Source organism: Fukomys damarensis, unplaced genomic scaffold (assembly GCF_012274545.1).
Source record: "Fukomys damarensis isolate Sample0158 unplaced genomic scaffold, DMR_v1.0_HiC HiC_scaffold_32, whole genome shotgun sequence".
Classification (NCBI taxonomy): domain Eukaryota; kingdom Metazoa; phylum Chordata; class Mammalia; order Rodentia; family Bathyergidae; genus Fukomys; species Fukomys damarensis.
Window position 1 is genome coordinate 42,900,725 of NW_022900944.1, and position 15,234 is coordinate 42,915,958.

Below are 15,234 nucleotides of genomic sequence, written 5' to 3' on the forward strand. Positions count from 1 at the left end.
GGGGGGGGGGGGGGAGTAGAAATGGAGGGGGGTGAGGGGGAGAGGGAGAGAAAGAGACAGAGAGGGGAAGAGAAACAAGAGAAGGAGGAATGAACAGATGACGTGTGTTGCACTGTCCGGCATGCAGTAGGCGTTTAGTAAGTGAACGTCACTGTTGTCCCAGACTCAGCTAGTCCATCCAGCTTGGAGGCCCTAAGACCAGCCCGGCCTCAGCTCTAGCTCCTCTGGGGTGGCTGAGGAAGCTGAGACAGATTCTGCTCACTGACAGGAGCCTGGGTTTCTATCCATATGAAGCCATATCCTAAACCCAGGACAGGACCCAAATGCATGCATCTCAGAGAGGGAGTCTTTGGCGGGGAAAGGGAGGCTTACCAGTGCCACTCCCAGGATCTGGGGGAAGGTGTAGGAGGAGCAACCCGCGGGCGTGAGGCGGATGGTGGCATAGGGTGTCTGAAACCAGGCCTTCTCACTGGCCCACACGATGTCACAGAGGGGCAGAATGGAAGCGCCCAGGCCCAGAGCTGGCCCATTGATGGCCACCACGATGGGCTTCTTAAACTGGATGAAGGCCTTCACAAAATCCCTGGAGGAGAGAGAAGACCCTTTAACAGGTAGCCTCAGCTTGCCGAGTCCCGCTGGATGCCCCCTGATTCCCTCAGGTGCTATGATTCTGGTAGTCAGAAGTGAGCAGGGGCCAGGCAAGGGCTTCATTCACCAGGACACAGCATCACCAGCCTGCCAGACCCTCAGAGGAGGCTCACGGAGGCTCTGTGCCCCTGGCCCTGCTCATGTGTGATGTCCCAGCACAGCTCCCATCGCTCTGCTCTTGAGGGCCGTGAGCTGGACAGTCAATTACCCACTGACGAAGTTCTCCATGTGGGAGGAAGACAAGTGCAATGGTACAGTTCGAGACCAGAAACGGCAAGGAAAAGAGGATGTTCCAGAAAGACAAATTCCAACTCAGAGAATGAATGTTCTTGCTCAGAGGAATCCCACCTTTGGATGAGTGATCACTTTGGGTGATGGCGAAGAGGAAATTCAAGTTTCAGACGATGAACGTAGGTAGGGTCTGCGACTTAACAAGATTTTTTTCAAGGCTGAGATGCTCTGATACCGAATTATTTACAGGGATGTTAACACCACCAAGGGCAGTCCCCCAATGAGGATGAGGGTCTATGTGTCAGGACGGCTCTGATTAAAACTGGGGAAGGATACTGGGCTCCCCTGTAGCACTATGCTCAGACAATCACGAGCACAGGATGGAGCCTCTCCAGGCTTCTGCCGTGGGAAGGTTATGGCACGCATCTTTCCCTACGCAGCAGAGCCAACAGCAGTGACCTCTACTTCCCCTACCTTGGAATGCTTTCGGCCTTTCCCTGAGTTGCTATATGAGATCTATACAATTTTAATATTCATCTGCTCATGGAGGAAAGATTCAAGATGCCTAGCAAAGCTGGCACCCTTCATTATTCTCAGATGGAAGATTGAAAGCTACCAAGAACTTACCAGAATAAAATCCAGATGACCTTGGTCTGTCTTGGCTGGTGCCTCCCGACTTCTTTGACATTACTCTTAACCCTGCTCACTGCGGATGAGCCAACAGGTCTCTGAGGGTTTTAGGAAACACTTCTATCCCAATTACTCTACTAATAATATGCTTGTTCTTGAAGCCTTCTTTCCTTTTAGTCCCTCATGGATACCCATAGGTCTGCCTGGGGCACTGCTCAGCTTCCATTGATATTGAAATTAGTGCTCAGCATACAACTTTTGAAAAAACACAAGAGTCTCCCAGGAGTATCACAAGGACTGCGGAATCAACAACAAGCCAGCTCTTCACCAAACCCATTTTCCTTTCCGTCTTCTTTTTGAGTCTACAAATAGGCCACATTTCCCAGGGGCCAGTCCAGCTGGGTGTGCCCACGTCCCCAAGTTCTGCCGAACAGAATGTTCTCAGAAACCAGTTGCACCACTTCCAGGTACGCACAACCTCCCACCTTGTAGTCTTCCAAGACAAGTCACCTAGATGGGCATGGTGGTCTGTGGAGACACTGGCAGAGAAACAGGATGGAAGGGTCTGGGTTCCCAAGGTACCACTTGGAAGAAAGCCATGGGATGACAGGTAACATCTCTTTCAGGTTTACAAATATGAGTTGTAAATTTCTATCCCAGTTGAGTCATTATATACATTTGAGGCTTATTTGTTATAGCAGCTAATGCTTACTAATACAAACACCAAGCTGATTTACTCATTCCCAAGGGATACTGTTCCTCCTTCTAAGTCTTATGAGAAATGTGGCTATTGTGGTAACATACTGGCTTCAAAGTAACTGTGAGAGGCTCCATCATATTCTGCTATGTCAGGGACATCTGGAGACCTATGGAAGTCATAATAAAGGTATATAACATTGACCCAGGCTTGAGCTGTGACACTGCCTGAGATAATGGAGTGAATGTGGTCACTGCTGCCCCCACTGCAGGTGACCCTAAAATGACCCTGCTCCAATGGGGGGGGGCACCGTGATGCTCTGTGGCTGGTCTCCCATTGGCTACCTTGCTTCACCTCCCAACCTCATGGCTAGGTTTTAGGTTAGGTTGATCATTTGTTTTTCACCAGTGCAACTGGAGTCTGTGGTGAATATGGAGCTTCTCTGCAGGATCCTTAGAAGCGCATCGTTTGGGAGATTTTCATCAAGACATCACATTCCCAGGGAAGCTTTATGTAATTCCAGAACTATGGATCTCAGGCTTGGGGAGGACTTTAAGACTCATGTGAACCAATTTTCCTCTTGGTGCCAAATTCCTTCCATAAGCTCCTGAAGATGGATCACCCCATCTTAGTTGAATGTTCTCAGTAACAAGGTGCATGATCACCCAGAGAGCCTCCCCTTCTGGGTCTCCTGTGAGCCTCCTTGACGTTCTCAGGAATCACTGCAGCCTTCACCCCCTTCCAGAGCCTTCCACATCGGGACCCCCACCCCCAGCCTTCCACTCTGTGGCTCCCAACCTGAGCTCTGTGCAAAGGCAGCAGGGACCAGAGAGGAAGGCAAAAGGCTCCAGTGTGCAAAGCTCCGCCTCCCTCCAAGCCCCTCCTGTTCATTCTTACCTGCTTTTCATTTCCTTTATATCAAAATGTGAGGCATAGACCACCCTCCCATCCTTTTTCTCTCATCTCTGGTGGCAGATCTCTATCACAGGGCCCTGGGAATGTGGGAGCCAAACAGCAAACAGGATATTGCATTACAGACCCGCGGCTCAGATATCTGATCTGACAGCAGTGCAAGCCGGGCTCGGGGGACTGGTGCTGTGTTCCCCAGCGTCCATGGCCATCGGGCTGGCCTCTGCCTTTGCAGCTTCCTCTGCCTCATCCCAAGCTTCTGCCTGACCACTCTGATGTGTCACAAGAGCAGGAACTTCAGTCAGAAAGACTTGAGGCCAAATATGCCCGTCTCTCAAGGTCAGAACAAGTTGCCCAGTCTCAGGGACCTCCTTTTCTCCCTCTGACCTGGAAAGGCAACGATGGCCTTCTATAGGGCTGAGTGAGAAATGAACATGATGGTCCACGTGGGCTCACAGCACAGTGCCCAACACACAGGGAGCACTTGATCTGGGCTGTGCCCGGGAAAGTCCACATAGCTTTCATTTCACTTTGAATGTGGTCATGATCTGCTCTCCCAGCATAAGGGGGACTCAGAAGCAAGACAGCTCATGGGCATGGCTGGACTTCACTTGCAGCAGCTGGCATTTCTACTATGATCCAGTTGCCTACTCCCTTTAAGCAGAGCCATGGAGGGCACCCTCCCACTGCCGAGGCTAAGAGCCAAGTCAGCCAGACCAGGGCTTCTGAACACCAGATAAATACACACAGAGACTGTCCCCCCACACCTCCTCCTAAGTCTCCAGGACAGGGGCCCACTCCACCATCAGACTCAGCTTAGCTGCAATACTTCTGGACACTGACCATTCGGGCTTAGTCTATTCCAGGAATAGCCCATGGGAGGGGGCATCTAATAACACTTTATCCTAGCAACCCAGCAGTGAGGTCAGAACCATCCAATTTGGTGATGAGCCAATAGGCTCAGTGAGGTAAGTAGTGTGCCCGAGGCTGCCCACCAGCAGGACCCAGGTGGGCTTGAGTGCAGGCAATTGGCTTCCAGAGTCTTCTCGAAGGCCGCATTTAACAAGCCATCATATCACCTATGTCAGTTTTAGGTGAGGAGAACCTCTCTTTCAGGATGGGCCCTGGATAGCAGCTTCTGCTGAATGAATCATCTCTGGAAATCCTAGAACACTCCGCCAAATGCATGGCTGTGACATCACATCCCAACTCCCTGCGGGCTCCAAGGGAACATTCCAGAGTTGGGTGAGATAGAGACTCATGGGAGTCTGATGATCTCTCTGACCCCAGGGCCCCTACATGGCCACTGTCTGTACCTTCATCCATCCTCCCCTCACCCTCCTATTCCTCACTCCTTTTCTTCACCCTCTTCTCCTTATAACCATCTTTTGTCTCTTGCATACAAACACAGGTCTTTCTGTCCCTCTTGCTGCACGCTTGGCCTGCCATGCACAAACTCCTGGTTGACACCAGGCAGGTGCTCTCCACCCTGGCTACACATCAGAACCACGAGGGAATTTTGCAAGAGCAGATGTGCACTGGGGTCTGCAAAACACTCCCCCGTGCCTCTCTGTGCTATTGGAGCTGGAAACAGAGGCCCAGGGGACATCCCCTTTCCCACTCCCATGGCCCTGCCAGCCCATAAATTAGCGATTTCCACCCCCTCTGAAACATGGGAAGATGCCCCTCTGCCTTCACACCCTCTGCTCTGCCTGAAGCATACCTGCCCACCGAGGTGGCAAAGGTCTGACTTCCACTGGCTGCGTCTCCCTGGAGGTAGGAATAGAGCCTGTGGCACCTCCTCATACTTGGGGCCCCTGCTTTGGCGTTCCCTGGTTTATTCCACTGGAAAAGTGAGAAGCCACGTGGGTCCGAGGTCCCATCCAAGTCTCCACTCCATGTTCAGACAGCTAATCTTTTCCTCCCCGCCTGCCCCTGAAATTTCTTTCTCCCCTGATCTGGTTCCCAAGACTCTAGAGGGACATAGCTGTTGCTCTCATGACCCCAACAGGTAGAAGCTGCAGGGGATGAAGTAAAGCCCCAATCCTCAGCTGTGCTAGATCTCAGAAAGGGACGGGCCAGGGGATGCTGAGGCTCTTACTGGTTGTGAAAACCTGCAGGGATGAACCAGGATCCGTGGGTTCAGGTGCCACATCCTTATTCCCACATGCTCTGGCACTGCCTGGCCCCCCACACCGGACATGCCCGCCCACGACAGATTGGGAACGACCTCAGCCACAGCTTTCAGACATTATCTGTTAATGGATCCCACCCAGCAGACCCCAGCGCAATCCACCAAGAGTGGCCCCTTATGGTTCCAGGACAAAGGTCACGATGGACCCTTCCTGAGAGGGCAGCCCAGCATGCTAGGGCTTTCTGAGTTGCTAACACTTCTCCCAGGTCTGCTGTCACGATGACCACAGACCGGGTGGCTCTAAACAACAGAAGCTGAATCTCTCATTAGTCTAGAGGCCAGGAGTCCAAAGTCCAGGTGTGGGGCGCTGGCTCCTTAAGGGATACAAGGAGGACTGGAGGCTCCAGGGAGAGCTCCAGGCTCTCTCCAGCTCCTGGAGGTGCCAGCTGTGCTCCTGGGCTGGCAGCTGCCTCCCTCCAGTCCCTGCCTCTACCTCACATCACATTCTCCTGGCTCTGCGTCTCCTTCCCTCTTGCGAGGGTCTCTCCTTTTGAGTCTGGAGCCCACTCTAACCCAAGATGATCTCATCTTGGAATTTTAAACGTAACTACGTCTGCAAGGATCCTTTTTCCAAATAAGGTCACATTCATGGGTTCCAGAGATCAGGACATGGACGTATCTTTTGGGACGCATGATGCTAACGCAGAGGTTTGCATGCTGATGAGCTGTGTGTGTGAGGAATGGAAATCAGGGTTTATGTCAAACAGGCTTCGCTGGGTTCTGGAAATCCAGATGAAGACCAGAAATTTATAATGGAGATAAGCAAAGCTTCCCATGAGTCACCAAGATGGGCATTCAGTTCCTCAGAGTGGGTTCTGATGGCCCCAGGAATGAGGAAGGAAGAATGCTCGGGATCCTGCTGCTCCTCTCGACGACTGAGAAAACCAGCGGAGACCAAGCAGAGAGCAAACAGCTGTGGACGTGTCCAGGACTGGGCTGGGCCTGGGACTGGCATTAAAACCCCAGTGACTTTGCAGGGACCAGGCTCTCCTGGCTCTCCAGAAAGCACCCTACCCCACTCTGAAGAGGGAGCAAAATCCCACACACACGAGTGTCCTAAGGTCACATTGTGGATACTGCAACCCTCAGAGCCCCCACAGCCATGTACAAACCAGTCCGTGTGAGGCAGCCACACAGCAGCCAGCCTGGAGGCTCCAGAACCCTGACAAGCAACCTGGGGCTCCATGGCAGCTCAGGGAGCAAGCCTTCCTCTCATGAGACCTAAGTGTGGTACAGCAGTGAGCAGTGAGCGTATTCACCCCTCCTGAGGAAGTCGGAGCAACAGCTGTCAACAGCTAAATGGGCCCTGGCTGGAAATCACCCTTATTTACTTTTAATATATTTATAAAGAATGGAGAAATGACTGCCCTGTGTACCAAAAGGAGTCCTGATTGTTGGCGGTGGATGCCACCTTCAGGACCCTTACTTTTGCCTCAAAGGCAGGAAGAGAGGGACTAAGACTCCCACCCCGCAAGGTCCACAGCTGCCTGGGGCACCCCCAGCCCCTCAGCACTGTTGAGTCACATTAGATCCAAGACCGAAATGTCAGGGCCACCAGAGACCTCCACCACCAGGCAGAGGCAGGAGTGCAGTGTGTAATACCGGGCATCCCAGGCCTTAATAGAGGGAAAAATCCTTTATTGATCAAAAGAATGAAAAGGAAATCTAACCTAGAGAGCAAAGCACCCCTAATTTTGACAAGACAGAGTTGCAGATAAAATACAAGATACGGGATCTAAAGCTCAAACTTTAAACAAACAGCCAATAATCTTTAACTATAAGTATGTCCCAAATACTGCATGGGACATACTTATGCTAAAAATAAAATTGTTTTGTTGTGCGATGCTCAAGCGTAATTGCTGCTTGTGGTTTTCTTTGCTGAGCTCAGTAATTCCAGGAGGGACTCCAGCACCTCAGACAGTAAGGAGCAGCTCACCTGATGGCTTCGGCGATCCGAGTGCTCTCCTTCCGCCGGTCACTGGACAGCCGGCCGATCAGGTAGGAGTAGTCCAGGCCGCTGCAGAACACGCTTCCCACAGCGCTGAGCAGCAGCAGTTTGCTGTCGTCTGTGGCCGCATTGCACAGTGCTCGCCGGACCTCCTTCATGATCTGTAGGCAGAGGGGAGTAGAGGGATGCAGTGGCGGTTGGCAAGTCAGCCACCCGCGGGCTAGGGGTGGGCAGATCTGCTTCTGCCTGGGCAAGGATGCTCCTCCACACACAAGCCCAGGTCAACGCTTATGGAAACCAAAGCCTTCCGGCACCATCCCCAAGCCGGCAGAGGAGTAAACGAGGAGGCCTGTTGGTCACCTGGCTGAGAGTCAGTCAACCCTGTGTATCTCTGCAGATCCTCTTCTGGCATTTGCTTGCTCAGCCCTGTACATACTGAGGGTAAACCATCCCACTCCCAGGCCAAGGGAGCTGCATACGCCCCGCCCCTGCTCGATGGCTCGGCTCAAGACCCTCGCTTGGCCTGTGGTGGCTCATGGGAAGGGGCTTCCGCACCAGACCTGGACCTGGGTCCAAAAGCCGACTGGTGATAGAAGCGCCTGGTCCCCTTTGTGGCCCTGCTACTTCCTCGTTCTAGGACCCGAGACACACCGGTCCCTTGCTTGTAAGTGAGGGATCACAGCACTCACTTTCAGGGACTATAGGGAAAAATGAAGAAAAGGAAAGAGAATGCTGTGTCCATTCCCTGCAGGGGCGATGCGTTCTAGATGAAGAACATGTCATTCCTTCTCTTGGTGCTATCAAAGAGGACAGTTTAGCTGTCTGCCCCTGCCAGACTGCCATTTTAATAATGACAAGAAGGGTGCTTCTGTCACTCCCTATCATAGTCTTGAAAACTAACACAGTGCCTGGTATACAATAATTCTTGTTTCATTATATAGCCTCCCTCTCTCTTCCTCTCTCTCTTTCTCTCTCTCTCACCTCAGAAGCCTTCTGCCTCTTGGAGCACTTGGCCCTTTGGTCTAACGCCCTCCATGCAGCAGCAGTCTCGCTGCAAGAGCAGCTGGGTATGAGACGTGCAGTGCCCAGGGCCCAGCAGAACCTCTGCTCTCCCAGCCTGCAGAGACTCGGATGGAGCCAGGGTCTGAAGCTGATCCCCTGCCATGCACATGCTGGTGCAGGGGCAAAAGCGTCATTCGGAGCCTCGGGGTCTGGGCCATGGTGAACCAACCCCTGCAGCCTCCTTCATAGTCTAACCCCTTCCCCTCGCACTCCTCCATCGGACACTGTTCATCCTGCTACACACTTCTCTTGGGAGCCTGGGCATTCAGCTGATCCACAGCCCTGAGGCCAGGATGCTCTAAGAGCACATGAAGACAGGAAGTCTGTGCTGCAATCCACTCTCCCTTTCACTGGCACAGCCCCTGCCCCACCTGTTCTCAGCGCCACAGTCAAGACAGGCTGCTCAAATAATTTATCTCTGCAGTAGGAAAACTCTCCCATGAAAATTTAAAACTCCACACCTGCTCTGTACCTCGATTTGAACTTCAGAATTACACTGCCACATACATGAGAAATATCCAAGTTAAAAAATTAACATGGAAATTGGGCATGGGCTAGTGAGATCCCTGAAGTATCTCATGGAAATGAATATAAAAGTACTCTGGAGAAAAGCTGCAACCGAGACCGCATGAGAACTACACAAGGAAATAAATTCTTGTTGAAAATGAACTCACGATGAAAAATTAAAAAACACTGGAGGAAATACAAGTCAGCGTACTCAATACACAGGAGGGTTATATAACAACATTAAGTACTACTGGTCTAAGAGACTATAACATAAAAGTACTTCCAATAAGCAAGGAGAGGAGACATACGAACAATAAAGAACAGAAGAGGGGGGGAAATGATTATAAGGAAAAACAAAATCAAGGATACCTGCAGATTAGATGGAGCTAAAGGAAGAATAAATGAACTGAAAGACCTGAAGTGACTGCCTTGAATTGGGAACACAGAAATGGATGGAAAATATGCATGAGGGGTAAAGGGAAGACTGACAAGAAGGTTTCAAACAGGTGTTCAGGGTTCTCTTTGGAGGTCACAGAGAAGAGGGAGGCAGGATCTGAAGAGATAAGAGGCTGAGGATGTGGGCACAGAGCTGCATTCCTATGCAGAGGCCTCAGAGAATCTGGTTCCTTGCTTTTCCCAGTTTCTCAAAGCATTTGCACATCTGGGCTCGTGGACCCCTCCCTCCACCTTCAAAGCCACCCATGGTCAGCTTCTCACTTCGCAACACATCTCCTTCTTCTATACTTCAGAGCTCTGTGATGACACTGGGCCCATCAGAGTCCAGGATAATCTTTTCATCCTAAAGTCACTCGTTAGCACCTTCAGCAGCCTAATTTCCTGCCTTGGAACCTAACGTAGTCATAGGCTCTGGCATCTGATGGAAAGAACCCACTTTCCTTACACAACTTCCAGCTTCAGATCTGCCATGGATCTAGAGCCAGACAACCAAGGGCACTCAAACTGGGTACAAGAAGTAGAACCAGGGCCGGGGATTTAGCTCAGTGGTTCTGCAGCCTGCCTCGCAAGTGCAAAGACCTGAGTTCGATTCCCGGTACCAAAAGAAAAAAAAAAAAAAGTAGAACCAGCCTACGTGTCCATCAACAGATGAATGGATAAAGAAAATGTGACATACATATAATATAATGACGTATATATTATACAATTTAGCTATAAAAAGAACAGAATATGTCATTTATAGGAAAGTGGATGGAAATGGAGATGATGATGTTAAGCAAAAAAAGCCAGACTCAGAGATCTGACCACTATCACATATTCTCCATAATAAATAAAAAAGATGACAAGAAAGCAGGAGGGAGATTATTATTAGACAAGAGGAAGGGAGTGAGGGGGTGAAGGGGCAGTTAATAGGGATGAATATGATCAAAATATATCATACACATTGAAACACGATATGTTACACAATTCATCGGCACTAATAAAACATTCATTTAAAAGTAAACAAATGAAAATAAATGAATAAGTATGCCCAGAGACAAAAGAACGATTATCTTGAAAGTACAAATGCTTGGCAGAAGGCATCATTCTAGAGAGCAGAGCTAAATACCAGGAGGCGGTAATAGGATATAATTTTCGAGTGGCTGAGAAAAATTCATCATCCAGCTAAACTATCACTCAAAGGTGAGAGTGAAAGCGAGGCACTTTCAGTGCAAGAAGCTGAACACTCTGAGATCCTCACAAACACAAGGAGAAAGGGCTGTATTCAAGAAGAAAGCTGGTGCCAAAGGAGCAGAGAGCAGCAATACCTGAGAATGTGCTGTTGGGTCAATGTAAGGACTGACTATAAAACTCAGGACAGGGATGGGTGGTGACTGATTAGACGGCGGGGTGCGTTGGAGGTAAAGCTGCAGCAGCAGGAAGTCTGGTGTGCGGTGAGAGGGCGAAGGTGGGAGACAGCAGGCCAACGTTATCTGTGTGGGCATGGCACAGAGGGGATGGTGACCATCGCTTTTAAAATTAGCAAGTATAATGAATGGAGGATAATATAAGGAATTCTCAACCATCTGATCCAAATTAGGGAAGGCGGAAAGGTGCAGAAGGCAATGGTAATAAGAAATAAGGCTTGGACAGAGGTCTCTCACGGGGGAGACAGGATGCAATACTTTGGAGAAATCATTATTCATCACTCAACAGGCACCATCACAGGGATGGGGAGCTATTCTGAAAGCACTGTTTGTGAAATTATACTTTGAAAAGAACCCCCAAGTTTGTTAAGCACCTAGAATGTCAAGGGTTGCGTCCGGTAACTGCCACCTAATACTGTATTCCAAACAAGGTCTGCAAGGTAGGGCAGGTAGGGACTTCTCACAGGTGAAGCAATGCAGACTCAGAAAGGCAGAGGCAGCTGCCCAAGGCCACCCCAGCAGAAAAAGGCAAGACACAATCCCAGTGTCAGTGCCCACAACCCTTTGCTTTCTCTGACTCCATCCTGTCAGATGGCTTAAAAATGGAAAAGACAGGGCCAGGTGTCAACTGAACCGAGACACTCCGGGACCCAGCTCTGCTGGAAGAGAGTCGGAGCACATTCCTCACTAGCAGGGAATGAGCCACAAGCGCTCATTTTGAACATCAAAAGTGCGAACAGGCCACTGTCTTGTGGGTCTTTTAATCCATCTGCCTCCAGAAATAGGCACACTCTCAGCTACCTATGGACTGTTGCTCGGAGAGGCCAATAAAGGAAAAGCTTTCCACAAAGTGATGAGCTGTGATTCCATGGGAGACTCAGAGAGGGGCTTCTCTGTTCCAGGCCACACTTACTGGTCAATTAGTAAAACACAAGGCTGAGCAAAATATGAATTAAATCAAAAGCAAACCTGTATCTCATTGATACAACTGAAGTACACACTACATCTCTTCTCTACATAAGAAGAAAAATTAAACCAGTCATGGCAGTGCATGCCTGTAATCCCAGCACTTAGGGAGACTAGGGCAGTGGGATCATAAGCTTCAGGCAAGTCTGGGTGACTTAGCAAGATCCTGTCTCAAAAGAAAAACATTTAAAATGCTAGGGATATAGCTCAGTGCAAAGGCCCTGTCTCCAAGCCTTGGTACCAAGTAAATAAATATTCAAAATGGTTTAAAACTACAAAAAGTTATACCTAGTTAGAACCTTTCCCTTTGCCTTTCTGGTGTTGAGAATTCAATTTGGATTGCTTTTTTTTTGTACCAGGGATCAAACTCAGGACCCTGTGCTTTCAAGGCAGGCAGCAGAACCACTAAGCTAAATCCCCAACGAGAATTCAATTTGGATAGATGGCTGAATCTTCCTGAAAGACTCCAACTTTTATAATGTAACTGCTGGGTTTCCACCAAGATGCTCTAAAATTATCCCATACTCTTCTGCCTTCTTACACAGAACACACCGCGTGCGCTCAGCGGGCAGCTGCTGGCCTGCAGCACACCCATCCCCAGGGCTCTGCAGAGTGACTCGAAAGTGCAGACTGCCTCATACACTGAGGTCCCAAATGCATCCTGTGCACTTACTGCTGAGCCCTGCACTCCCTAGCTCACCGCACCTGCTGTTGGCACCTGCTGGAGAGAAGCCGCTTCCCCTGCATGAGTTCTGGCTTCAGATCTGGCGTGGATCTAGAGCCAGACAACCAAGTTCCTTAGACCTGGATACAAGGAGTAGAACTAGGATCCCTCTCTGTCCTGAGATCCAGTCACCCTCAGCTCATTTCAAAAGCAACCACCTTCGGGAGGGATTTTCCCAAAAGTTCCCAACTGGATGTGCCCCCTCCTTGTCCCAACATTGCAAATACTGTAAACCTTCTTCACAGGGCATCCGACAAGCCCTTCCTGCCCTACAGAACGTGTACATTCTCACCTCATCTGCCTCCTGCCTGCGGGAAGCCCCCAATGCCATGAGACGGGCTCTGAGACGGGCCCCACTGACGAACTGTCTGCTGCTCACACTCTGCTGCAACCACCTACCCACAAGTGAGGACTGGACTTCGTGACTCACTTCTAACCTGAAAAGGATGCCAAAGTGACGGGATGATGCTTTCAAGACGAGGGCAGGGTACAAAGTGACTCCGGCTTCCACGTGTGTCGTTTCTTACTGTCACGGTGGAAGAAGCCAGCCACCACGTCACTGGTAACCCTGAGGCCCAGGTGGCAGGGAACAGATGTCTCTGGCCAGTGAGGACCAAGGCCCACTGGATGATCTCACAGCCCCAGCCAACGTCCAGACTGCAGTTGGTGGGGAGCCCTGAGCCAGAGATATCAGCTGAGCTCACCCTAATTTCTGATCCACAGACGGGGCTAGTCCTTGTTGTTTGCAGGTGCTAAGTTTAGCACAATTTGTTAAGTAGCAATCATTAATTAATATAATCCCTTAGGAGTTAAAATAGTACTTTGTTAACCTGTATATCCTGGGTTCAGAACTTGTTGTGTAATGATTTTTTTTACTGAATTGAGCATGAATCAGTCACTTTCCCATTGCTGGGACAAACCACCTGACTCCCACAATCCAAAGGAGGAGAGGTTTATTTTGACTCATGGTTTCAGAGGATTCAGTCCATGGTCATCTGGCTGCAAGACAAAAATAGCATGGTGGAAAGGCCTAGCCAAGGAAAGCAGCTCAATCCATAAGCAGAGTAAGAAGGGAGAAGCCAAGCTCAAGAGTACACCTTCCCAGGCCACACCCCCAACGAATCACCTCCCACAAGACTCCCATTCCTAAGAGCACCCTCGGCTTCAAACTCATTCATGAATCAATTGACTGATGAATATTTCACCTCCATGATGCAACCACCTTCCCAAAGCCCCAGTTCCGAGCACATGAGGCTTTGGGGTAGGGAGGACATTTTAGATCTGAATCACAGCGGAGAGCCTCAAAAGGCTTACAGTCAGATGAGAGAGAGGATCAGACGTTTAGTAAAATACAACAAATACGTATATACCAACAACTGTCACAGGATCCAAGAGGAAGGACCCTGATGCTAAGGAATCCCATGGAAGGAGGGGTGACCTCAGGATGGTGAGGAAAGACTTTCTGCAAGAGTCACGGACAAGCTGAGACCTGAAGAAAGAGCAGGCATTTGTGAAACAAGGAGGCAGAGAAGGCTGTTCCAGGCAGAGGAGTGAGCATGTGGAAAGGTCCTAGAGCAGGTGCGTACGAAAATGAGTCTCTGGAATGCAGAGGAGAGAGGTGCGAGGTGAGATGTGAGATGAGGTCAGACCGCCCCATCTGGGCAGGGCACACGGGGTGTTCCGCTTGTGAACCAGAGTGTTCAACACATCTGATGCACCCACATGAGTGTGCGTGTGTGTGTGTGCACGTGTGCATACACGTACACCCAGGAGCGGTGTGGTCGGAGCTGTGTTTCCAGCATAACATTCCACCTGCCTTGCGGAGAGTGGATTCCAGGGCAGTCTCACAAGCAGGCTACTACAATGGTCCTCGCCAAATGGCCTAGTAGTTGCAGCTCTAGTGGTTACGATGAAAATAGAAGTAAACAGAAAGCAGAGTCAACAAGGAACATGACAAGAGGGGTGTGGCAGGGACCCTGCAGGGCTGTCCAGTCCCCGCAGATGCTGTGGCAATGGTGGCTGATGCTGAGAGCACTGGGGGCCTCTCCCAGCAGGGACGTGGACAAAAGCTTCAACGATGAGGGCCGTGCAGTGTCACGTTCGTTAACCCCCAGTTCTGTGCCATATTCCAGACAAGAGAAACATCACAACACACCCGCTAGCCTCGGAACCGAGTTAACATTCCCAGTAATGAATCAAATCTCTGCCTGGGTGGCCAATCCAACCAATGCCACACGGACAACTAGAAGAAAAGAAATTCAGTTATGACCGTGAAAGCAGTTCCCTCCCAGTTTCTACCCTAACAACCAAGGCCAGTCTGCTGGGGGCCATTAAATAGCCTCTGTTTCATCTTAACAATGACAGGAGCATTTATTACTCCTATGTGCCAGGCACTCTGGAAGCCTCTGTGCATACATTAGCTCTGATCTCACAAGAAAAAGACTGTAATTTCTGCAACCAAGGAAGCTCAGAAAAGCAAAGTAATTTCCCAGTTAACTGAAGTGATGAGTTGGTGGAGGCAGGATTTGAACCTGCATCTTCCAGACTTCCAAGTCTGCTTGCCTTCACTAACACCACCTCTGCATGTCAGCTGAATCTTTCTTTCAGGACTACTTTACCCAGTCAGCCAGCTCACCCACAACGTCAATTCACATTGGTGGAGACAGCTGAAATTATAGGATTGATAGCTTTTTCTCTTTTCCTCCCATTCTATAACTGACCAAGGCTGGTTGGGAATGGAATCCCTAATTAACCATGCCCATGGCTCAGTGGGTGAGGACCCAGGTACCCTAAATCTGTCGAGCACAACATGGCTTCCGGGATAAGTGGGAAACAGCTAACACACAAAGCTGCTCC

The 15,234-nt window shown here is 50.0% G+C and overlaps 1 protein-coding gene across 2 annotated transcripts in view; it reads right to left on the minus strand.

The window, feature by feature from the left end:
* Cdyl2 (chromodomain Y like 2) overlaps window positions 1-15,234 on the minus strand; it is a 273,199-nt gene that overhangs the window by 6,901 nt on the left and 251,064 nt on the right. For both annotated transcript variants that reach the window (XM_033757875.1, XM_033757876.1), the window contains 2 exons: window positions 7,246-7,418; window positions 373-583 (listed from right to left, as the gene is read on the minus strand). In XM_033757875.1, coding sequence (XP_033613766.1) covers window positions 373-583; window positions 7,246-7,418 — 384 coding nt within the window. The remainder of the gene's footprint in view (window positions 1-372; window positions 584-7,245; window positions 7,419-15,234) is intronic.